This window comes from Coccinella septempunctata, chromosome 3 (assembly GCF_907165205.1).
Source record: "Coccinella septempunctata chromosome 3, icCocSept1.1, whole genome shotgun sequence".
Classification (NCBI taxonomy): domain Eukaryota; kingdom Metazoa; phylum Arthropoda; class Insecta; order Coleoptera; family Coccinellidae; genus Coccinella; species Coccinella septempunctata.
In genome coordinates, this window is record NC_058191.1 from 20543435 (window position 1) to 20569210 (window position 25776).

Genomic DNA, 25776 nt, shown 5'->3' on the forward strand with positions numbered 1-25776 from the left:
GGTCCAATCACTATGGTATTTTGTTTTTCGGCGAAATCCTTGAGTTTTTTGCCATTTCTATTCTCTGCTCTGCTGTTCCATAATGGGGATTTACAGTTGAAATCTCCGATGCAGATTTTCGGGTTTGTCCCTTCCAACTGTTGTTTATCTCCTCTTCCAATAAATTGTTTGGTGGTCGCTTATATGCCGAGGTAATTTCGACTCTTTGACGATTCAATTCGGCAACAATCGTGACTGTTCCTGTTTCTCCTTGTGTTTCGTCGGATCTGCTTTTGAAGTAGTGTTTCAGATCTGTTCTCACCAATATTGCTACTCCTCCTCCGGTGTTTGTAATTCTGTCACATCTATACGTTTCATAATTCATGAAATTCAGTCGTCTGTTCCGGTTTATTCTTGTTTCCTGTAGGGCTATAATATCAGGTTGCCTCTCTGATATTATTTCTTCTATCTCGGCTTTCCGGGCGTTGATTCCGTTTATGTTCCACGACATTATCTTGAGGGATTTCTTCCTAATATCCGTAAGGTCCATTAATTCAGTTTACTAAATAATGCTTGGAGTTTTTTCTCCATTTCCCTCTCAATTTTCAACATTATCTTGTTGAAATTTTTTGCCGTGAAGATATCGGCTGATTCAGATATCTTTTTCTTCTCCTGTTGACTGTTCACAGCCTGTTTCATTGTAAGCTTCTTCTGTCCTTCTTTTTTCTGAACGGGTTTTGGAGTCTCCCTCTTCTTTTCCTGCTCTGTAGGTTGGATCTTCGCTACTTCCTGAATTTTCTGTTCAGAAGTTGTTGTTTTTGTTACCTTATTTTTCTGTTCAGCTGATTTTCAAGAATTCTTCTTTCTGGTCACCAACTTGAACTCGCTACATACTTTGTAGCTAGCTGGATGGCCCTCTTCTCCACATAAGACGCATGTGGCATTTCTCTCTTCACCTTTTCTAGTGAGTGTGCAGTCATTGCTGCTATGACTTCCTGAGCACTTCACACGCATCTCCACGGGAAGGAGCATTTGTTTTGTGCATGTCCGTACCTTTGGCACCTAAAGCAAGGGTTGGACTTTCAGGCCTCTTTTTGTGTTCAACCACAATACAGAGGTTGTAGAGTCGCTTCACTTTGAAGATTTCCTTTTTCTGGGTTTTAACCAGGTAGAGAGGTATGGGCTTCTTCGTCTTGTTCGATGTCATTCTGGACACCTCAGCGTCTGATATTCCCTGGAATATCAGGTCGTCCTTAATCAACGCAAGATCAGCGTCGATTGGTAAATGCCTAATGACGGCATATATCTTCTCCTCCTCCATTTGGTAGGTAAAAAATTCTTTACCATGCTGCTCGAAGAATTTTGTGATTTTTCTAAAATCATCTACGGTTGACGCGATGATTTTTATACCGTCTTTAACTACAGTTGCGCGGTTGTAGTTTATCTTTTTTGTGTAGAGAGATTTAGATATCTCTACCCAATCTGAGGTGGCCATCATCGTGATGGGTGGAATTTTATCTCTTTTAGGCACTCCCGTTGCCTTCTTGACAGTCCCCTCATCAGAAGAGGAGCTTTCTTTTCGCGCGCGTTTAGTTGGGGGCGTGTTTGGGGCCTTCGCAACCTGCGTTGAATCATTTTACCTTGTTTCGGGTTGTGAAACAATTCCTTTAAGGGAATTACTTTTGGAACCCGCTACCGGTTTTGTGATTGCGGCGTAAGTGGGAGATTTCGGCATATTATTGCGGGTCATTTCCTCCCTCAAGAGGCGCATCTCACCGACAGTGACACAGTTTCAGTCAGTTTGACTATTTGAGCTTTCAACTGCCCATTTTCTTCTCTGAGCTTCACAAGCTCCTCGTGTTCGCCTTCGCTGAATTCTTCAGCATCGGTCGCTTCCATGTAGGAACCCTCATTATCTGAGGTCTCCGACATGGTTTTATACTCAAAAATCTCAAAATATCAAAGGATTTGAAAATAATAAAATATTCAGGAATCTTCGCTGAAATAGTCTAATATAACTATGGTATAAAGCCAAAAGTTTTCTACGCTATGAGAAAAATCAGAAAAAAGATACGAAAAATAAGCTCACCTGATGTTTTCTGCAGTACCAACGAAAAACAAATTCTGGACACTGAGGATGTACACAAACTTTGAAAATTTTAACGAATTAAAATTCCGATAACAAATATAGAACCTACACAAACTTCTCAGTCGGAATTAAATATTCCGTAGCTTTGTTACTGGGCACTTTCACCTCGACTTTCTCTTCCGCTTTCTCTTTTATAGCACTAGGAGCACTGTAGCACGTCTTCTTTTGTCAAGCGAATGACTCGGAATGATCCAAGAAGTTTTTTTTTTTTTTTTTTTTGGTGTAGCAGGGGGAAAATCTGCAAACAGACGAACACACCCTCTGCTGAGGGGGAACAGTGTGGGGATTCTCACTCTCTGAGCTCGAGACCCACTAAAAACCCTTAACTGCTTCTTCATAGGTTCCGGGCATTTTGCCTATTAACCAGTTGACTCTTATGGTTTCTGGACTCTCACACGATCATAGTCGTGTTGATAGTTGTATGCTGCCTATAGCTTTTATAGGTTAAGCTCTTCTTTGGTTACATTTAAATCCTTAACTGATCTCTCGGTCTTCGGTGGTAGGTTCTTGACCTTCTAGCTTCTTCTGTTGGATCGTAGTCGACTAATCTTCGTAGTTCCTCATTTGGATGTTGTTTGGCTTTGTCGAATATCCTTTCCGCCTTTCTCTTCATAAATTCTGTAACTGGTTCCCATTCCAAGTCCTTGTAGATTTGTTTGTTCCTAACAAACCAGGGTACGTCCATCGCCATTCTAAGGAGTTTATTCTCAGTGGCCTGTATTCTCTTGATGTGGGTCTTGGCTGCGAAGCCCCATGCCGCCGATCCATATGTGAGTTGTGGTCGCGCAATAGTTTTAATCATCGTCAACTTGATGTTCTTATTCATATGACTTCTTCTGCCTATGAGTGGATAAAGTTTACTCATTGCGGCTTTTGTTTTATCAACAGCACATTTGATGTGGTTTTTCCATGTAAGTCCTCTGTCAAGCGTCACTCCTAGATATGTTGCTTCATTTTTCCATTCAACCTCTTGTCCATCAACTTCAAGGTTTTCTTCCATCCTCAATCTTCTCTTTTGCAGTAATATTGCTTGAGTCTTTCTTCCATTGATTTGGATTTTCCATTTGATGCACCATTTGAGTAATTCATCTATGGCTTCCTGCAGTCTCCGGTGTATGATCTCTGGGCGTCGATGTCTGAACGCTATTCCTGTGTCATCTGCGTACAAGGTGAGCATATTCCTAGCATTCTTCGGGATATTATAAACGTATATTACGTAAAGCAGAGGTCCAAGTACCGATCCTTGTGGCACTCCCGCTTCCAATTGTCTGGTTTGAGAGGTTGCTCCATCTATCTTAACATAAAAGTTTCTATTCCTCAGATAGTTCCTTATAATCTTGCATAGCTTGGTCGAATATCCTGCTTTTTTCATCTTGTAGATTAGGCCTTCGTGCCATACTCTATCAAAAGCTCTCTCGATATCCATCAGAACTAATCCTGTGGCCTGTTTTGTCTGCATTCCTTCGGTGACGTATTCTATGAGCCGTAGTAATTGGAGTTCAGTCGAGTGTTCTCGTCGGAATCCAAATTGTTCGGGTGGGATTATCTTCAACATTTCTGTTTCCTCATTCAGCCTTTTGGCGATAACCCTCTCGACGACTTTTCCTAGTGCTGATAGTAGGCTGATTGGTCTATAATTTTGAGGAAATTTCCGTTCCTTTCCAGGCTTGTTGAAAACTATAATTTCTGCAGTTTTCCATCTCTTTGGGTAGTATTCGGTCCTCATCACTCCGTTTGTTATATTCGTCAAGGCTGCTATTCCCTTTCTAGGCAATTTCTTCAACATATAATTCGTTATCCTATCTTCTCCCGGTGATTTCCGGTTTTTCAGTTTCATTATGATCTCTTTGATTTCTTCGTTTGCCTCCACTTCTTCTTCTAGATCTTCATTGTCATCATCATTTCTGTAATTTATTCTGGCTTCTCTCTCAATTGTGTCGGCAAGTGCTTCGGCTTTTTCAAGTCTCGTATATACCATTCCGTTTGCTCCATGCAGTGGAGGTATAACTGTCTGTTCTAGTCGTAAGCGTTTTTGCATTTTCCAAGCCGAGTGATCTATTGTATTCAGTTCCCTTAATCTCTGGTGCCATCTGTTATTACGCAGTTCTGTTAAAGCATTTTTCAATACTGACTATGCTTATTCAGTTTCTTCTTGTCTTCTTCTCTTTTTGTTGTTCTGTAGATTTTCCTGAGTCTTCTGTTCTTTTTTATAAGTTCCTTTATATCCCTTGGCGTATCTCCATGTGAATGTTTCGGAATTGGTTTCCTTATTCTCTTGGTGCTTTCTTCATAGGCTTCTTTTATATGATTTTCCAATTTTTCAACTGCTTCATCTAATTCATCCTGGGTGTTTATTTGGGGAATTTCCCTGATTTTCTCCTGAAGTAAATTCTTATATTTCTCCCAGTCTGTGCGATCCTTGGTTTGTGTCTCTTCTTCGTTTCTTGGGCCATGTCCCACTATGAATTCTATGGGATTGTGGTCTGAAGTTCCGTCTTCTATTGTATCAATGTTGATTTCTTCAGTGATGTCTTTCATTACGACAATGTCCAGTACATCGGGTAGTCCATTTACTCTTGGTATGTAGGTCGGTATATCAGGTCCTATCACAACTGCATTAAGTTTTTCAGCATAAATCTTCAGTCTTCTCCCGTTTGTATTTTCCACCCTACTGTTCCATTCCTGCGATTTGCAGTTAAGATCACCAATTATGATTTTCGGGTGTCTTCCTTCTAGTAGCATTTTTAGATCCTCTTCCAGCATGTCCTTATCCGGTGATTTATAAGTTGAAATAATCTTCACTTGCCCTCGATTAGTATTCACAATAATCGATATTGCTTCTACTTCTTGTCCATTGAATATTTGGTCGAAATGGTGATCCATATTCCTTCTAGCCAGTATAGCAACGCCACCTGTGCTGTTAGGTCTATCATTTCTGTAAATATCGTAATTGGGAAATGCTATCCGAACGTTGGGGTTAAGTCTCGTTTCTTGGAGAGCTATGACATCCGGTCTCTTTTCTTCAATCAGTTCTTCGAATTCTGATCTGCGGGCTCTCAATCCTTCGACGTTCCAAGAGACGATTATGAGATTGTTCTTTATCGTCGTGTCAGCCATTAAATATTCTTAATAATTTGCTGCATCTTCTTCTCAATCTCTTTCTCCAGATTCTGCATCATCGTGCTGAGGAGGTTTTTCGTGAACTTATCCAGTTCCTCAGTGATTCCAGAAATTCCTTTTCTGGTTTCGGCTTTTTTGACGGTTTTTGCCTTTCCCGTCTTTTTCTCTGGTTTCTTCGTCTCTTTGACTGCTTTGGTTGCAGTTTCCTGGGGTTTCTTCACTTCCGAAGAGTTTGGGGATGGCCTCGGTGTATTTTCTGTTGGCCTCGAGCTGGTCTGGTTCGATCTTGGCGATCTCTTGGTTTTTTTAGTGACCAATTTCCATTCGCTACATCCCTTGTAGCTGGCTGGATGTCCTTGCTCTCCACAGAGAACACAAGAGGCATTTCGCTCCTCGTTCTCCCTGGTAAGCGTACACTCCTTGGAGCTGTGATTACCGGAGCATTTCACGCACCTCCATGGAAAAGTGCACTTACTTTGGGCATGTCCATATCGCTGACAGCGGTAACATTGTCCAGGCCCGGTCGTCCTTCTCTTAGGTTCAACAACACAGTTCATGTTGTAGAGCCTTCTCACCTCGAAGATACCCTTATTCTGGGTTTTAACCAGCAATAAGGGCATCTGATTTTTTGTTTTATTTGAGGTCATCCTTATGACCTCAGCATCGACGATCCCTTGATCCTTGAGGTCGTCAAGTATCGTCGGGATATCTGCATCCAGCGGTAGGTATCTCACTACCGCGTAAATTTTCTTCTCCTCTTCTCGTTGGAGAGTGTAAAACTCTCTGTTGATTTTGTGGAGGAATTCAGTCATCCTTCGATGATCTTGTGGGGTTTGTGGGACGACCCTAATTTCGTCCTTCACAGTAGTCGCTCTGCTGTAATTTATTCCGTTTCGCATTAACGCGTTGGAAATTGACGTCCATTCGGACGTACCTCTCAGGGTAACTGGGGGGATTTTTTCTTTTCTCTCCACTGGAGTGGTTTTCTCTTGGGCTGGGGTTTCCAAGACTCTTTTCTTGTTTGTATCTTCATTGGACGAGGAGCTATCCTTTCTCACTCTTTTGGCGGGTGGGGAAATTTTGGTTTGAGGGGTTTTGACCACCTCCATCTTCTGTTTTTGAACCGGTAAGTTCACTTCTTGGACATTTTTCAAAATAATGTTCTTCTTGAGTGCTTTGGAGTAAGGACTTTCCTTATTTCCCTCCTGCAACTCGAGCCTCTCCCTGAGATTTTTAATCTCAGCAACTAAGCTAGATACGCATCTATCTAACTCATTCACCCTCGCTTTCAAACTTGCGTTCTCCTCTCTCAAAATATCGTGTTCGGACACGACATTAGCGATTTCTGGCGCGTCTTCTTCCATTACGGAATCGCAGTCCGAATGGTCAGACATTTTAGAATCTAATTAATAATTACTTTGCTACTCAAAGAAATTGGAAATAAAATTTTTAAAGACAAAAGAAAAATGTATCTCATGCATAAAAACAAAACGGCTCATCAAAAATTCTCTACGCTATGAGAAAAATCAGAAAGAAAGATACGAAAAATAAGCTCACCTGATGTTTTCTGCAGTACCAACGAGAAAAAAAATCCCTGGACACTTAGGATGAACACCAACTTTGAAAATTTTAACGAATTAAAATTCCGATAACAAATATAGAACCTACAAAAACTCCACAGACGGAATCAAATATTCCGTAGCTTTGTTAGTGGGCACTTTCACCTCCGCTTTCACTTTTACGGCACTGTGACTTTCTCGTCCGCTTTCTCTTTTATAGCACTAGGAGCACTGTAGCACGTCTTCTCCTGTCAAGCGATTGACTCGGAATATCCAAGAAGTAAACAGGGCCAACAAAATAAACCCTGCTTGAAATTGCTACCGCACAGTCATTGGTGATTGTCATACCAATGGGACTTGAAAGAACGTGAAAATGTGCCGCCGTGCTTTTATCGGATTTTAAAATGTTGAGCGATGGCATCTGGCGGCCAATTGTGACAACTTCCTTTCGATTATTATCGTTCATTCGCGAATTTCTAGTAAAGAACAAATAATGTTATGCAGGGGATTTATTTCAAGCGATTATAGCTTTTGGATAATCTTCTAAAATTCTAAACCAATGGTCATTTTCGTAATTCACAAATACGCAGAATAAACGCGAAACGCTCATTCCAAATTCTAACTGTTTTAACCCCCCAGCCTCTCGCCCCACGCAAAAACGGGAGCCGAAGAGCCCGAGGCCTCCATCGCGAAACGCGACGAAGGGCGAAATTTTTCGAAATTACTCGAAAGGCGAACGATTGCAGTGCCTACCATCCGCCTTAATACCTCGTGTCCTTCACTATACTATACGCTCATTTCTTTGCCGATGCATTGCGCTGACGTGTATAGGTAGAATTGCAGGCGCTTTGATAATAGATCGCCAACAGTTCGTCGTAAACTTATTATAAATGATTGAAATTAATTAACGAGGCCTGATGTAAAAAAAAATAGTTATTTTGATTGATAAATGCACTGAAGGCTTTTACAGGTAGGGTAGGCGACGCCTACCTTGCCTATCCCGACGAGCCGCAACTGGCACGTGTTTTGTTCCAGTAAAGTAGTAAAGTCTGCAAATAGATTTCGAGGAAGGAACAAAATCATTGTACCTCTCCCATGCTCATATATAAAAAGAACCAGGGGTCCATCGATATGATGGATTCATAAGAGCACTGTGTATGTGGAACATATAGAAGATATATTGTTTTATCAGAGAAAGTGATTGTCCTACATTAGTATTGGCTCTTCGTTTTTGAATATAAGTAATGATGAAATCAATTTTCTAAAAAAAAATTGAATCGAAATTTTTTTTTATATTTGGTCAACATAAAACTGAATGAAGTTATCATTAGTAAATCATATATTTATAATGACAATAATTCTGTAAGTGAACTACAGATTAGATAATATATAACTTAAAAAAAGATATAAATATCACCTTGTGAGTCAATACTCATAATGGAATTTTACAATTTTCAAATTCAAATATCGATTGAATTATCACATGAAGAAATATTTTTTGAACATCATCAACTGATGTTACCACTAATTACACTAATTAATGCATATCAGTGACATATGATGTGAATCTAAATCATTTCCAAGCTGGAACTAGATGCAGTCGGAACTTCTTCGAAGAGGCACATTTTTTCCAAACTGAATGCTGAAATTCAATAAGATATTATAACACTGTCAATTAAAAATATGCGGGGTGTTTACTGAAGATGCATCTAAATGCAGGAGGTGATCCATACAAATCATAATAAATAAAACACACACACAATATATGAATATATATATATATATAGTGAATTCGAAGTATTGCCGAGTACCCATAGTATTCTAACATATATATATATATATATTTATATATATATATATATATATATATATATATATATATATATATATATATATATATATATATATATATATATATATATATATATATATATATATATATATATATATATATATATATATATATATATATATATAATTATATATATATATATCAATATGATATAAAAAATGGAATCACAACCACTAGAATTATATCTTGTACTTTCAATTTAAAGTTTGCCCGAAACTCTACCTCAATAAGGGTTCCAAGCTAGAAGAATCAATAATAATCCAATATGGAAATATGAAAAACAACATTAATGGTGGTATTCTGCTTTCATCTGTAAGCCAATCTGTAACTTTTCATAAGCTTACAGGAAAATTGCAATTCTGGACGGTTTTTAGTGGTGTGTAGCTTACAGGAATCCGTAACTATTTACGATGAGTAGTTCAAAAGTGACACTGTCAATGAGATAGTGACAGAAACATTTCCAGAATTGCTTTATTTACGAATCTGTCAATCTGAAACTTACAGATCGATCGTACGCTACAGATTCGTAACTTACGAATGAAAAGCAGAATACAACCATTAATCTAAAAACAGCGAATGAACATAACAACTCTATAGTATATCCAAATCCAAGAGGCCAGCCGTAAACATTGCAGCATGCAGTGATCACGCGTCAAGAACGTGATAACGCAGAGGTGTACTAATAAATTTTATTCCGAGAGCGTTACATTTTAAAACTTTGTAAGTGTTCCGCCGTATTACATTTTTATCAAAATCTGATAAGGACTCCCATTTGGTGGTCCGATTTTGAGTATTAGTATTCGGAAATAATTCTCCTAACACTTCGAGCTCCAATGCCAAGTCTCTCAGCAACTCGGAGTTCTACGTCCTTTAAACACATTCCTGCATTTTGAATAATCTCAATTTTATAAGTATTCAAAATCATTTCTTTTATCTCGGCATCAAGTGTCGTTTCAGACGTCTCTTTTTTGGAGGACTTAAGTCAACACGCGATTCCTCAGCAGTATCAGTACTTGACATTATCTTGAATGCTTGTAACTTGAACAACTCGCTACAACTATAAACCAATATACGAAAGAAAAAGCAATGAATGGCCTCTGCAGTTCTGCACAACAATTCGCATACAATCAATGAATCAAACGTAATGCGGTTCTGCGGAGGGTGCTTCTTACTCCCTCCTGCAAACATGGCGTTCCTGAAGCTTTGACCAATAAGAGGAGTACCTCAAATAAGATCACGCGTTAGTCAGTTTGTTTACGCTGGCCTCTCGGATTTGGATAGACTATAGTTGAGTTGACCAACTGACTTACTAAAAACGGGACAATTGTTGTCCAGTATTCATTACTGCTCCATACACTTTTGCAAGGCACTCTATCTTCTACAGTTTATTCACGTTCAGCGAAGTCTTGCAATCTACGTGATTTGTAAATACCAATATTCCTTGTTTTATATTAGGACACTTAATAGTCAATGTGAATGGTTTTAAATGTTGCTTTAAATCTCAAACTTTACCAAAGGTGTACAATTTTCATCAGTTTTGATATCATATTCCAAATTTTCCTTCAATAATATCTGACATCTTTCAATCTGTCGTCACCTCGTCTCTCTATTATAAATCCTAAGTTACTATCACAACATGAATTTCTTATCAAACAAACTAAACTATATTTCTTTCAGCTGAGAAACCTCTTCAAGTCTTAGAAATCCTTATGACTGAAAGAACTTGTTGATACTATTACAACTTGTTAAAAGAATAGAAATATTATGAAATTAATTTCAATGAATGTAGCTTGGACCATAACAATCTATACTCTAGAATGCTAATTCAGTAATATGAAATGCAAAATATTGACAGTTGTCGTTGATGTGAATGCGCGCCATTAGTTCATTTCAAGGTGAACGTTACATAGACATACATTTGAATGTCGAATTGTTATCTGATATGAATGAGAAATAATTTCATTCGGTAATAGTATATTATAATATTTAACGAGCGCAAGTTGAATACTATACTTTATCTACGACTTTAACAATAAATACTAAGATACAAGTACAGAGAAAGAACTTTATTGACAAGTCTCAATAGTGACCTACAACAGTACTATAAAAATTTTAGTTTAAATTTTCGGGCGATAAATTCTGTATGGTAATATTAGCAGCTCGTCTTACTTCTGGAGGTGTACATAATACTTCATCTTCATTATCTGAATTAATTCTTTCGAGCAAAATATTCACAATAATTAGTTATCAACTTAATTTGAAAACGTCAAAATTATTCAAGTGACATTCCTCCCCTCAATATCAATAATGGACTGTTCCCTTTCGGCCAACCGGCTTGTAGAAAAAGCACAGAGCCGGTTCGTAAATCTTTTCTGATTTATTATAGTGAGTTATAGTAGTGAGTTATTATAACTCACGTTGTTTGTTTACAAATACTATTAATTGCTCAAAAGCATTTGAATAATGAATATATAAATTAATAGGAGTAGATAAACGAACTTATTTTTTGACTCATACGGGACTTCTCATGAATAATGAACACATGGGTGAATAATTGTGACATTTATATGATTTGTCACAAAATCTGTACAATAATGATGCGGGCTCCATTGAAAACATAGGTATCAGTATCTCAGAGGTAAGGTGTGCCTAGTCCAAATCCAAATTTTTCGGTAGAGGTATTATTGAGTATTCATTACTCGACCAAACCGTGAATGGGCTGAATATTGGGGTTTTATAAGGGTATGGTCACTAGATATTAAGTGCATATGTGAAGGATCCGTAAGCTCGAAGGGACAATATATTTGCTACAGATCTTTCAAAGGTGAAATATTTTGTCCAGCAGCTGCCTGTTTAATCAGAAAAGTTCAGTTGGAGACTCTTAATGAGAGTTTACCCGAAAGTGCGCAGATTCAAATATCTCAATCACAAGCTTCCTTCGAGGAATTGTTCGCTTGTATTTATTCTATACAAATAACATTATTTGTGTTCTGTGTTCTATACAATGCGATTTAACTAAGCAGGAAGGTGCAGTTCTGAACAACGCTGAAAGATTCCCTTCCATTGTCACAGATGTTACCGACAATTTCATTACCTTCATTTGATGGTAAAATAGAAAACTGGGTAGAATTCATTGTTCTATACAACTCTTAACTAAATAATAATAATAATGCGAAAATAAAAAAAAACTCAAAAGTTTCAATATTTGAAAATCACCCTTAAAGGCGAAGCATTAGCGGTTATAAGTGGTTTGCACTTGATTACTGCGAATTATGATATTGCTTATGGAGCTTTAATTAAGAGGTAACAGAACCCTAGAAGCATTGCGGCAGTTTGAATTTGTGACCACTGACCAGCAATTACGTGGAATAGAACTTTCAGAAGCGTCTGAAAATATGTCCCTGCGAAATCGAAGCAAGTAGGCTCAAATACACTTTTGATTTATTCACAACATTCACCAGCTTGCTCTTCTCCGACTCCGTTTTGTAAAAATTTCAGTTGCCTTTTATGCAAAAGTTCACATTTCTTGCACTAATGCTCGAAATATCAGAAGATGACATTGGATGACAAATACAAATATTTGAGAACAAATTCTCGTTGTTTCAATTATTTAGGTCGCCATCTACGAGAAAACTGCAACTCACCCTCTGTATGCCGGCAATGTAAAACTAATTAACATTACACCTCTTTGCACCCCTCGTTTGATTCTAGCATTCCCACCCCATCACAAAGGTTACGCAAATAATCGTCGTGATTCCCTTGAACCTCTCGTCTCTGTGTCCTGCATCGCCTCCTCTGGAAGTTCGCCGGTACTTTAGGGTACTATAAGCCTCCTTATAGAAGATGTTACCGGTAAAAGGCACCAACTCAAAGCAGTCTATGATCCGGGTTCCCATATTCCTGCCATCACCAAATCCAGTGTTTCTTATTTGAGCTTGAAAATACTCTTCATGTACTGTCTTTGGTTTAGGACAATCGAGCTTGCGGGTTTATTCTATTAACCTTTTCTTACAGTCACGTGTGTAACCTAGTGTTGTTAAAGCAGTCAAAATTTCATAATTTAGTGTTGGCCGACGAGAACTTTGGAACACCATCTCCAATTTTAATAGGAGCTGCTTTGCTTCCGCAGGTATTGAGACACGAAAGCGTTCACTCGATTCCTGGAAATCCTACCGCAATCAATACTGTTTTCGGTTGGGTATTAATAGATCCCACATCCTTACCAATATCCGAATCTGTAGCTGTGTGTTTACAGGTCCATTATGACCTGGGGAACATATAAAAAGATTCTGGGAAATCAAGTGTGTTTTGAAGTTCTATCTCACTTTCCAATTGACCATGTTGAAACATCAGTTCGTTTCTCGATGGCTGCGAAACTTTGAAAATTTTGGGACTATCTTGGGAGCCTTCGGCGAATGTATTTTCCTTTCATTCGTCTCCCTTTGACGCTGAGTGCACTAAGCGGAATATATTGTCCTTCATAGCCAAGACCTGCGACCCTGAAGGCTATATATTTCCAATTACCTTCACTATGAAATGTATAATTCAGAAATTGTGGGCGTTGAAACCTTGTAACATAGATACAAAAGGATGGGAAATAAACATTTGTTGTTGTCCAAAGACTGGAGTTAGACACTAAGACACTAAGAAAATTTCTTAGTGTCGCCAATCACAATTGAGATAGTTCATTTTACGTCACTGCCTTAGTGTCGCGCTAGACAGAGAAGTATCGAATGTTTGTACCACAACAAATACATTCATAGCACGTCAATGTCCATTCCATGTATTTATGTTCTAAGGTTGAAACTGGATTGGAACAGTCTTGTTCATGCTTCATTGGAAATTTTATGAGTTATCAGAGATATCATTTCACTTCGTTCAGGACCAAATACTGTTAAATATTTTATTTATTTTTTTACTTTCAAACTAGGCTCCTTTATAACAACAGGATTATATTTTGCTGGTCCTTTTTTAGTACGAGATAGTAAGCTACGAAAATATCGCACTAGTAAAGGCTATTTATGCGTACTTATGTGCACTTCCATAAAGGCTACTCATCTTGAGTTCGTATCTGAACTCACCGCATCTGCGTTTAGTGTTTGCCTCCCCCGATTTGTAGCTAGGCTTCTTGCCGAGATATTATCGGATCAACGGCTGTTTTGAACAGCCGCCCTATATGTCCATTGTCCGACGACTCCGGAGAAGCAGATTATCTATCTTTGGTCATTTTCTTGTGCGAACTCTATTCCCGAAAATATTGAAGGGCACGATAGATGGTGCCGTCTCAGACAAATGTTCTAGTCATTCTGGACAATCCAAGCAGTTTTAAAAAACGTTGATGCAGGAAGAAAACAGCATTCGTGGCTGCGAGACATATGGGGTTCGAAATGTGGGAGAGATTTTTGTACTTGCCAGAGAGCGGCAACTTCGAATAGATGGCTTATATAGTTATAGTTATAGTGAGAAGGGGTTACAGTTCACTGCAATCTTAAGGTCTATTGTGCCACCTAACAGAGCTGTTTTCATCGCGCCCTTTACAGCTCGCCTTCCAGTTCCAGAGATCTGATGAAATCCAATATCTGGGACGGCTTCAACGAGGATAATTCCACACTCCTACAAGTTTCTTGTCCAAAGCACTGGATGAAAGCTTACACGCTTTCACAAGAAGAAGATGCAGCGTTACAAGTGGAATACGTTCGCGATGGTCACACTTATCCTTTAAGTTAGCCATTAGGACGTGTGAAAGCATGTGTGTCATTTGTTCTTTTTTTTTCTTCTTTCATTTCTAGTTACCGCTAATTGTTTCACTTTACTTTTCCATCAACTTATTATTTTTTATTTCTTATTCTTATTCAATTTTTGGGATTCTGAAATTTATTACTAAATTTGATTGCCGGTATGTTCGCGCCAAATACTTGTATTTTGAGACAGTGCTAATTTCATACAGTTCACTCGAAGCGTGTAGAGTGCATGTATGAAATTAAATAACAAGCTAGAGCTTGTTATTTAAGATAGAGCCTTGCGGATTTCAAGTTCCTTTTTTGTGAAACTCAAGTTGTCCTAATCAGATTTTGCATAACTGTTTCCGTCCATGAGACACAGGGCGATTCTGGAATTTGATACTTTTCGTACCCTCTTTATCTCCGAAGTTATTACAAATAATGCTGAGCTAAAAACTACGACTGATACCGAATTTTGTGTAGAATCCAGTGTCGTGCTCAATTTTTTTTTCGGGGCATGGTTTTGAAGATACGACACAAACATACAGGGTGTTCCAAAACTAGTGAATCAAACGTCACACCACGATAGAGTAGACCAAATACTATTGAATGATACCAATATTAGTTCAGCGAAAATGTACCATTTCCAAAATATTCAGAATTTTATGAAATTACCTAAAGTTGCCGATTTTCGAACTATTTTTTTCAATCACAGGACCAGTTTGTGAAAAAGAATAGCGATTTTAAATCATATTAATCCTAGATTATTGTTTTATTACACCTCAGTAAATGTAAATTAAAACAATTGTTTTTCTACATAATTTTTACTACTCAGAATAAACCCCCTCTATAGGGGTGATAATACGCTGTCCTTGATCACAAATTGGCCCTGTGATTAGAAAAATAGACCGAAAGTAGTCTAGTAACACAAAAAGTGTTATTTTTACCTAACTACTGTTAAAATATTTGTACGAGTCTAAGACTCACCCTGTATACTGGCCACAACCTCGTAGGAAAACCCGTATAATACTCAGCTCAGTTCAGTCCGTTTGGATTCAGAGCATTAGACCACGAGTACATTTTTTTGGCAAATACTTCAAAGAATCAGAAAATGGGGTACCTATCAGTAGCAAACTTATATTCAAAATAGGTTGGTGGTGTAAGGATCAAAAATAAGCCTACCTATCTTGAATAAAAATTTTTGGATCACTACTTCAGATTTGCAAACTTATATCTTGCGAGGAGGAGGAGGTAAAGGGGTGGTGACCCCTAAAAACGACAAAATGAACACCTCTTGCATTTTTGCTGTATCTTAGGTATAAACACTCTGTATTCTTTATATTCCTTTTAACATTAAAGATACCTACTTTCTTCAGTCAAATCCAGATCTTCCTGCAGTTCTAACAACGTTTTACATATTTCTTTGTACCTTGAATAACTATCAATGAATTTTTCAATGAAATCATATGAATTGAAGACTAGTATCTCCAAAACTCTGATCCCACATTTGAATACAAAAACATATTTGTCTACAACAAAAAAAATTTGAAATATGTGATGAATAAATAATAATAAAATACACTCACTTTTTCGAATATTATATTCTTTTTTCTTGAAATGTATCAAGGTCCAATATAAAACTTCAATTATCAGTTGGTACAACTGTTCCAAACATGTGCATCTGAAAAGTGTTGTGTAATTTTGTTGATTAGAATAACTTCAAAACTTACTGATCTTTTTGTTGATCATGTACCCAACATGGATCACTTGTGAAAATATTCTCAACAAACGATAATACATCGCATGTGACATCTATGGATAACTTTTCATCTTTTATATATTTTAGTGTATTATTCAGTAGCGAAACGAAAAGTGTAAATTTACATGTATCTGCAAAATAAAATCAGAAGTTTACACATTTATACATTGCTAATGGACCATACAGTGTGGAACCGCTTATGGCATAAAATTCTTTGTGTCCATTTGTTAGAAACGCTGTGTTTTTGACGCTTTTAAGCATGTATTGAAATCAATTACATCATGTAATTTAAGTAATCAGTTTCTTGAAATCAATTCTAAATACATCCGGTATCATTCATAATAATAGGTTATGAGATGAGGTGATTGAGAAGATTAAAAAATATAAAAATATACAGAGTGAGTACAGAGAAAATAAAGAGGACGAACTGTACTGGATTTGCGCGAATCACCCTATATATTTGAATGTATGCCTAAAAAGCACATCATTGTCCCATTGCTTTTTCTTATTTTGCGACATAAGGACACAAAGAATTTTATTCCATAAGTGGTTTCCACAGTGTATATATAAAACTATACATACCTTCTGAGAAGTAATTCAGTTTCCTTTTTTTATCCACAGTGAACTTTTTGCAGTTTGGTTTAAGGCATAAAAAATTAAGAAATTCTTTAGATTTCGAGCAATTTTTTATTACAACCATAATTTTGTATAAAATTTCAACCGGCGGTCTTGTAAATAGTATGGATCCTATCAGTGAAGTGAATACTGTCAATCTGAAATTATATTCAATGAAAATATTCCCATTTCTAATCACTGAAAAACTCACATATTATCATACAAATCTTCTTTTGAAATAACCACCAATAGTGTTGCTACCGAGTCTAGGAAAGTTGTGCATACTTCCGTCTTCCTCTGCAAAATGAAACAATTAGTTACATGATTTGAAACGTCTTGATATCACAAACATCCGTGTACGTCATAAAAGTATAAATAGATCAAAATATTACCTGCTTACACCTGGCTGCGAGGTAGTTGCGGCCGAGTGTGCAACGGCACCTATTGATTTTAAGATTCTTTACATGCATGGTTATGATGTGGATGATATTTTATTTCAAAACGAAGTGAACGAAATTTTTCGATTAACATTAATTTAATTAAAATTACTTGTGGCCACTTTTGACTGGCTGCGGTGTTATAAGTGTATTCTCCTATTCTTAAACGTATGTAAAAATGTGTGTTTGACTGACTACGTACTGAAAGTTCTCATAAGAAATATCGAGTGAACGGATACCAGTCCTTCCGTCCTGTCACAAAGTTGTTTTATTTGCATGTTGTAATGAACTGCCTTTTTTATATCATTCCTACAACGACTGCCCTCTGGTGGACTCGATCAAAGACCACCACCAATAAGCTAAGTGTGAGAGAGGTTTCATTACGAATGTACGATTTTGGTACTTGACGTATTTTATTAGTATTCATTGTTGAAGTATTTTGGAATACCTCATGCGTTGTAACAATTAGTCAAGGATCCATTCTGTTGGGTTCTATTTTATGTGCTCCACATACAATACAGTGTGTCCAAAAAGCGTATCGGTTATTTATTTTTGCGCTGCATTTGAAACTGAGCGACGGTGGAGGGTGATGAGGGGATCGTAGTTCTCGTCATTTTGTGGAGTTTTAGTGACAATGGAGCAGTACCCGGGAACGCATCGCGCTTTTGGCGTACGAGCGTATTATCGCAACAATGATTCAATAGTGACTTCTCAACGTTTGTATCGTGCAGAATATCGTACACGCAATGCACCAAGTGACGACAGCATTAGAAAATGGATCCGAATGTTCGAGAATACAGGTGCGACGGTAAAAATTCAACCCTCTGGCCGCCCTCGTTCAGTCCGCGACGAAGAAACGATTCGAGAAGTGGAGGCGTCAGGTCGTCAAAACCCTTCTTTATCCACCCGAAAGCGAGGCCAATCATTGAACATCAAAAAATCGTCCCTGCATTTGATTTTAAAGAAATATTTGCTTTTGAAAGCTTATAAAATTCAATTGGTCCAAGAATTGAAGGATTCAGACTATGTTGCTCGATTGAATTTTGCCAACGAAATGTTACGGCGGTTCAAAAGTTTTGATAACATACTCTTCAGTGGCGAGGCAAACTTTTATCTTAGTGGTCATGTAAACAGAATTGAGGACCCTGGTATCAAAGTCGGCAATCTCCACTTTTGGTCGAAATTGAGTTAAATACATAATATTTCTCAATTTTTCGTGTATATCTGAACATATGGTTCGCGTGTGTCAAGAAAGGCTATATCCCATTAAAAAACCACTTTGAAACTTCGTCTGAGAATCAAACCCGGCAATCTCCAAAACCCGCTTAGAATCAAAGCCGGCAATGTCCGTTCTGGCCAATCAGCACAAGTGTGTCGTGACGTTCGTAATTCATCTGAATTCCGAGCGTCAATACAGTTCGTTTTTGCAAACCGTCAAAAGTGTACTAATATAAGAAAAGGAAAAACCCTTCACACGATTGAACCAGTCATCATAAAAAGTGGTCTGAAACAAGTCAATATGTTGAAGCTTAAAGATGTTCACAAACTTCTTGCAAAACACTTTGAGGCTACCTGGAGATCAATTGAAGAACTAGATTTTTATGCAAAAATCCTTCCTAATGGAACTCCCGAGTCAGGGCAAGCAGGCCAGAAAGAGGAAAACGCATTGCCAGACATGGAAGAATTAGCATCAGAAAGAGAAATCTGCGAATTTATCCAAGAAATACCCTCTGTATATGTATAATAAATATGTTATGTTAATAAAAATATTTTTGATTACATGTTTTCTTGGAATTATTTCAATATTGTTATTATTCTATTCGTGAATCTTTTTCAAAACACTTGATATTCAGATCCCAACCCATTTCAGTAGAACCAATGGTATCAAATCCGGCAAAATCCAATAGTCAGTATCAAGCACGGCATTCTCCATTCATTTTTTCTAATTTTTTCGAAAACTAAAAGGTAATTAGGCATAATAACTTCATAAGTCAATGGAGTTTAGTATTTTATTCCGTTAAAAACTACGCACGCAGTTAAACATAAAACAATATAGACGTAGCCGTTTTTTGCGCTTTACTCAAATAGGAACACGGTGGAGATTGCCGCCTTTGATATTAGGGTCCTCAATTGTCGGTACTGGGCAGAGTAAAATCCGAGACGAAAGCATGAACGACCCCTGCACAGCCCAAAGGTCGTTGTTTGGGCCGCTAAGTCTGCTAAAGGCATAATCGGTTTTTATTTCCATGAAGATGGACGAGGCCGACCACTCAATGTGAATCGTAACCGTTATTGCGATATGCTGCGAAACTTTTTGGGTTCGGAGTTACATGAATTTCAAGGTTTCAACTCAAGAACGTGGTTTCAACAAGATGGGGCCACTTGCCATACATCTAATCAAGCCATGGAAGCTGTTAATGAGTTTTTCCCTAATAAGGTCATTTCGCGTAGGGGTAACATCAACTGGCCTCCCAGAAGCCCCGACCTTGGTCCACTTGACTATTTTGCATGGGGATACCTTAAAAGTAAGGTCTATGAGAATGAGCCGACGAACCTTATTGCAATTGAAGCAAAACATCAAGTCAGAAATGGCAGCAATATCGAGAGCTATGTGTCAGCGTGTGATAGCCAATCTTCGTTCCCGATTAGAAGAGTGCCAGCAGCGTAACGGTCACCATTTAGATAACATCATCTTTTCCAAATAATTTTCCACTTTATATTGTATCAATTAACTCCCTGTGTAACTTATATTCATTATTTTAGATAATACGGGTTTTTCTTTGAACACGTCATAGAGACGCCATTTTGAACACTATCCCCTTGAGCTTCGGTTTGAGTTACAATTTGAGTACTACACCATTTCCAGTTGTAATTCAGGAATAGTCAATTGAAATTCAGAAATGGTCATTCGAAATACAGTTTAGTCACATTGATTTCAGAAACCGTCAATTGGAATTCAGATCAATCATTTGTATTTCAGAAAATACACAATGATATTTTCAGAAAGAAATCCATTAAATTTATGAACTTTTATCATCTTAAAAAACTCAACTCTAAGTATTTAATCGAGAAAATGCAACAATTTAAACGCCTAGAGGCATATCGTCCATGGCCATAGCAGCGTCCGACGATCGTGTCCTTAGCCTGGTCAATAACATTCTTTGTTCGAGAACTCTTGGAGGCACACAGGAATTTGGAGATTTATTTTCACATAGCATTTAATCTTCGACCATACGATTTAAATCGGGTTCAGCATTAGAGAGTAGGTAAGGGCTCAGTCGCAGCAATACTGCTCCATTATGGTTCATGATTGTTTCCAACCTTGAATGGCATGAAGCATTATCACAAACGATGACTGACAGCGGATTTCATAAAACTGTGATTGTCCGATCAACGATTTGACAGTCATTCGCTTCTGAGACTGACATTGAGACATTTGCATTTCTGAATATTTTGAAAGAGAATCAGTTGAGAATCATTGAATGGACGTAAGTGGATCATAATTTGATGCAAGAATGATATTCTGAATGCTCATGACTGAATAATCGATTGAAAACGAATTAACGTTTATTCGTCCATCAAGCGTTGATTGTTCGATCAAGCTTTGTGAAATCAGGAGTGAATCTGCTAACGATTCCCCATATCTTGCCACTGTTGAAATGAAGACCTAACCCACTACTTTGACAAGTCCGCCGAAAATGATTCTCTTCGTCGTTCCATCCATAGCTATTACACCTTCGAATCTCGTCTGCTTCATATACACTGCGCAAAAAAATTAACGCACATTCTGAAAATCTCAATTTTAATGAAAGTTAACTCTACATTGACTTTATAACTTATTTTTTATGTTCTCTCGGGAAAGTTTTGAACGAAACAAGACACATTAAACGGAAGAAAAATTCAGGATTTCACCGAATCTTATGTGAAAGAACAGAAATGAACAATTTTCAAAATACTGAAATGCTGATAAGTGATTTAATACTTGGTATTTCCACCCCTTGCGTTAATTACAGCTCGGCAACGACGGTTCATACTCAAAATGAGTGATCTTAAAATGTTCTGATCTAATCCTTCCCAGATTTCTCCGAGTTGGATTCCTAAGTCATTAAGAGTAGCTGGATGATTTTCTGAACTTCTCAGCCTTCTATTGAGGTTGTCCCAAACCTGCTCAATCGGATTGAGATCTGGACTTCTTTCTGGTCATTCCATTCGAGAGACTTCAACCTCTTCAAGGTACTCCTGAACGATGCGCGCCCGATGGGGTCCGGCATTATCGTCCATAAAAATGAAATTTTCACCAATGTATGGGGCAAATGGCACTACATGCTCTTCAAGAATGTTCCTTATATACTTATCAGCATTCATAGCTCCATTATCAACGACCACTAGGTCTGTGCGAGTAGTCCCCATACCATAATCGATTCTCTCCCGAAACCAGTAGTATTCAGGAAATTGCACTGAGCATATCTTTCATGTGGACGTCTGTATACAAGGGAACGTCGATCACAATGGTAGAGGCAGAATCTAGACTCATCTGTGAAGAGAATTCTTCACCAATCGGCCTCTTCCCAATGGATTTGCTCTCTCGCAAAATCCAAACGTGCCCTTCGATGGGCTGGGGTAAGAGCTGGGCCTCTTGTCGCGACACGAGGCCTTAAATCATATTCTCTGAGGCGATTTCTTATTGTCTGAGTGCTAATTTGCACCTCATGAGTTTGTTCAAGCGAGGAGGCGAGCGGTTACAAACCGTTGTCTCAACGAAGAAACTCTCAAGTAACGTTCTTGAATGGCAGTTGTTACCCGAGGTCTACCCTGTCCTGGTCTTCGGACATTCATACCTGTCTCCCTGAATCGCTGCAACATTCTGGACACACTTGTATGGGAAACTCCAAACCTTTCTGCAATTCTTGTGTATGTCCACCCTTCTTCTCGCAAAACTACCGCTTGGACTCATTCCTTTTGGGTCAAATTGCGTGTTTCGCGTTGCACAGCGATCGAGTGTAGAAAATCAAACGAAAGAAAAACTATTGATCACTAGAATTGATCGAGAACAACTGATTTTAGATTGGAGCCAATACATTCAAAATCTGATAATATCATCTTTTTTTATTCCTGCTGGGAAAAAACATCTGTATTGAAGAAAACCGTTGAAAGTGGATAAAAATAATTATCATTGAGAACACCTTCAGTTGTAGAAGAAATTTGAGATTTCCATAATGTGCGTTAGTTTTTTTGCGCAGTGTATTATTATTATTCATATTATCCTAATTCTCCTTAGGTACCGAAGTAACCTTCAGAAGCTCTGTGGCTTTAATGAGTTCGGAGAATCAGTTGTGTTCTGTGTAGGCTTTGTTACTGTGTCCTTACGGCACCTTAGGCATAGCACTGTTAATTTGAACCCAACAGTGAATGGTGGCCCGTACCGTACCCGTGACTATTTTTCATCGCTTGACTCTAAATATTCTCACAAAAATATCTCTATTAATAATCCAATCCAAAATTAAAGGAGAACACAGAAAGCAAGTAGATGCTGACAAAATTAAAGCAGAACGTGAATTTTCGTAATAAAGTTTAACGATTTGTAATCGTTGTTCAGGCCTAGGTCTATCCATTATAGAATGACAAACAATACTAAACAAAAATAACATGACAGCATGACACGACTCACACGTGATCTGTCAAAAAAAGGTTATTGAAAAAAGTGTCTTTACTTGGATCACCCATTACATGGGCATGACATTCTTTTTTCGATTAAAACGCGTTTTATCGGGCTTTTAAAAACGAAATTAAGCAAAAAAAAATTGCCTAGTGAGATTCTACGGACTTTTTGACGGGAATTCTTCATTAAATATGAAATATTAATCAGTGGTCATAACAAGTGGAGAAGAGGGTCAGCGTAGCCGATCAGCGAGAGCCGTAAACCCGGACCGGCTGATGAGGGTAGTCGACGAAACCGATCAGCATGGCCCGTAGCGAAGTATTAGTTGAAGTAATTGCAGAATCTTCAGACTTCTTCATGAAATGCAGAAATCTTTGATATTCATCCAATTTAACGATAGGATTTCTTGAAGACATTCTTGACAAATTCCACAAAATGTTCTCTCTAGATTCTCAAACATAGTGATTTAAAGCGAAAGGAGAATTCAGTTCAATTTTTTTTTTAATACAAAAAAATAGTGTTATTTAAAGCGAATACTATTTTTGACAGAAGCCTAAGTCTGGTTATATACAGACTAAAGTAACAAATATCAAGAAACAATTATCACTTAAAAAATGTCAAGTGAGAAGTTGCCGACTCCCAATTTCTCACAATAATTTAATGTGTTATTATTATGCCCAATTTACCCTTAACTTCTGTCAAAACAAATAACAAAACGAACGATACTATTGTTTATGTTTTGTTTCATTCATTCATTCTATGTTTGGTGACTTTTAAAAGAGGTTTATATAGAAAAAGACCGTGTCTTTATTATGAAAATATGAGGTTACGTTAAATTTCAATATGGTCTGCATAAATGGTAACATTTTTGCTATTGGTTACTTGATAATTGTTAGGTGGTACTTGGTACGTGATACGTATTACTTGATGCTGCATAAATCCAGACTTATTGTGTAAGAAAACTGCAAAGGCCATCTTGGTCAGCTTAGTATCTTGAGATGCATAAAATGCAATATTCCAATATGTGCAATGAAACATTTAAATATTTCGAAAACCGTTTAGAATTATTATATTCAGTAAGAAAAAATGCCTTTGTTTCAATTTTATGGATGAAAAATACATTTTTTGTTCATGTAACTGGCTACACACGAACCCCCTTACGAGGTACATCAAAATGAATTACATACTCCGGTTGTTGGTTCAGCAAAACCCAGGGATATCAATTTTTATGTTGTTACTGCCAAAATTAGTAAGTATCAATTTTTGTGTCTTCATGTACAGTGCAACTTTGGCTTTATTGTCCTATAATCACGTGTAGTATCTGCAGTTTCTGAATTTTCCGTTCGTTTTGAATCATCCTGTGTATGTAAATATTATGCAGAACATACCAAAATGAAAAGTCTTCTGACAATATCATTGATAAGTAAGAAGTAGAAATACTTTTTTCGCAAATCTCCCAAATATTCCAAACGTGAAAAAATGTCAATATGATTCTGATTTGACATGAGCAGATCCTTTATGTAGTCATTATATGGCAACAATTCAGCTATAACTTTGATGGTTCTACCTGCCCTTACTCCAATTTCACAATTTCTGAAATGACAAAATCTATGAAATAAATAAAATACATAACAAAATATGCATACACACTTACGTTTCAGAACCCTTTTCAATGTTATCATCAAATTCTTTGGAATTTCCTTGCAAGAATATTCTATCCAATTGTTCAATATCTTCTGTTCTATATATATTTCCTAATTGATCTAAGTACAGTAAAAAATTTTTTAGGAGTTCAATAGATACGCCTAATAACTGAAAAATAGGAGTATTGTCTAAAATTGATATGTGTATATCTTAACACTCACCTTGTTGATAGTCATTTTTTTGTCTTCTGTATTATTTTCCGTGATATCACATTGAAAGAGAGCAAAAACTTCAGAATATATATCTTCTAGAGATATTTCTCTACCACTAATTCGTACTGTCAATTTGGGCCCAGGTGGCAATGTTGATTCTTCTTGGATCATCTGGTTGTGTAAGGAAGGGATAATATTTCTACCAAACTGACTTACTCTTGCCTCTACTACATGAATTTCAGGTGTAGAGCTTTTGAAGAAATCGAAAAAATCCTTTGATATTTCAATATATTCTACAAATAGAGTTAATTAAGTATTGAACATTATTCAACTTTGTGAGATTTTGTGACATAACAAATTTTCATGCATAATGGTATGATGAATTTATAAATAACATTATTTTTTGTACAACAGCTCTAGACCTTAATACTTTAGATTTGTTATAATATTTTCGTGACTCCCAGTATAATAATTCTTTTGAAGAGCATATCACATATAGTCCAGTAACTTTGTCGCCTGAAAGTATGGGTTAGTATGCGTCAAATCCGGTAGTTCTGATTTTTTGCAGACTTGTTTATGATGTTGGTCTTATGAATAATCCAAGTTTGTGACCTCGACCTCCGAACGCAACTTTGTCGAAAATCGAAGAAACCGCGAAAAAATGGTGCTTTTTTCAAATTTTGGCGACTATCACCCTAAAGGAATAGTTTTCGAAAAAACTTCTTCAGGACGTTTTTAAAGTGGACTAAATTTGCTACAATATGATACCAAAACTGTCTCTGTACACCCAATAGTTTTCGAGATTAACGCCCACTTGCACCGCCTATCCAAAAGTCTCCTCTTTGCTAGGTTCCACTTACACTTAAGCGGTACCGTTAATGGAAATTTGAAGAGAAGAAATTTCATATCCGTCTATCCATGACCTGTCAATATTTCAATTGGCCTGCTGCCCATCACGTGAGTGCCATTTGAACTCAAAATCTACATAATGTGTCTAATGCTAGGCTAGCGTGGGTTTGTGTTTTATATGTAATGAAGGTGAAGTGCGCCTAGTGAAGAAAAGAGGTGTAA

General features: G+C 37.3%; 1 protein-coding gene across 1 annotated transcript in view; it reads right to left on the reverse strand.

Moving 5' to 3' along the window:
* Positions 1-8128: 8128 nt before the first annotated feature.
* Positions 8129-25776, reverse strand: part of LOC123309511 — a 33650-nt gene continuing 16002 nt past the window's right edge. Inside the window, exons 5-13 of the mRNA XM_044892666.1 lie at positions 24715-24998; positions 24504-24661; positions 24238-24442; positions 16965-17050; positions 16721-16911; positions 16110-16269; positions 15966-16060; positions 15747-15908; positions 8129-8449 (exon numbers count right to left, since the gene is read on the reverse strand). Of these exons, the coding sequence (XP_044748601.1) occupies positions 8376-8449; positions 15747-15908; positions 15966-16060; positions 16110-16269; positions 16721-16911; positions 16965-17050; positions 24238-24442; positions 24504-24661; positions 24715-24998 (1415 nt within the window). The 3' untranslated portion in view covers positions 8129-8375. The remainder of the gene's footprint in view (positions 8450-15746; positions 15909-15965; positions 16061-16109; positions 16270-16720; positions 16912-16964; positions 17051-24237; positions 24443-24503; positions 24662-24714; positions 24999-25776) is intronic.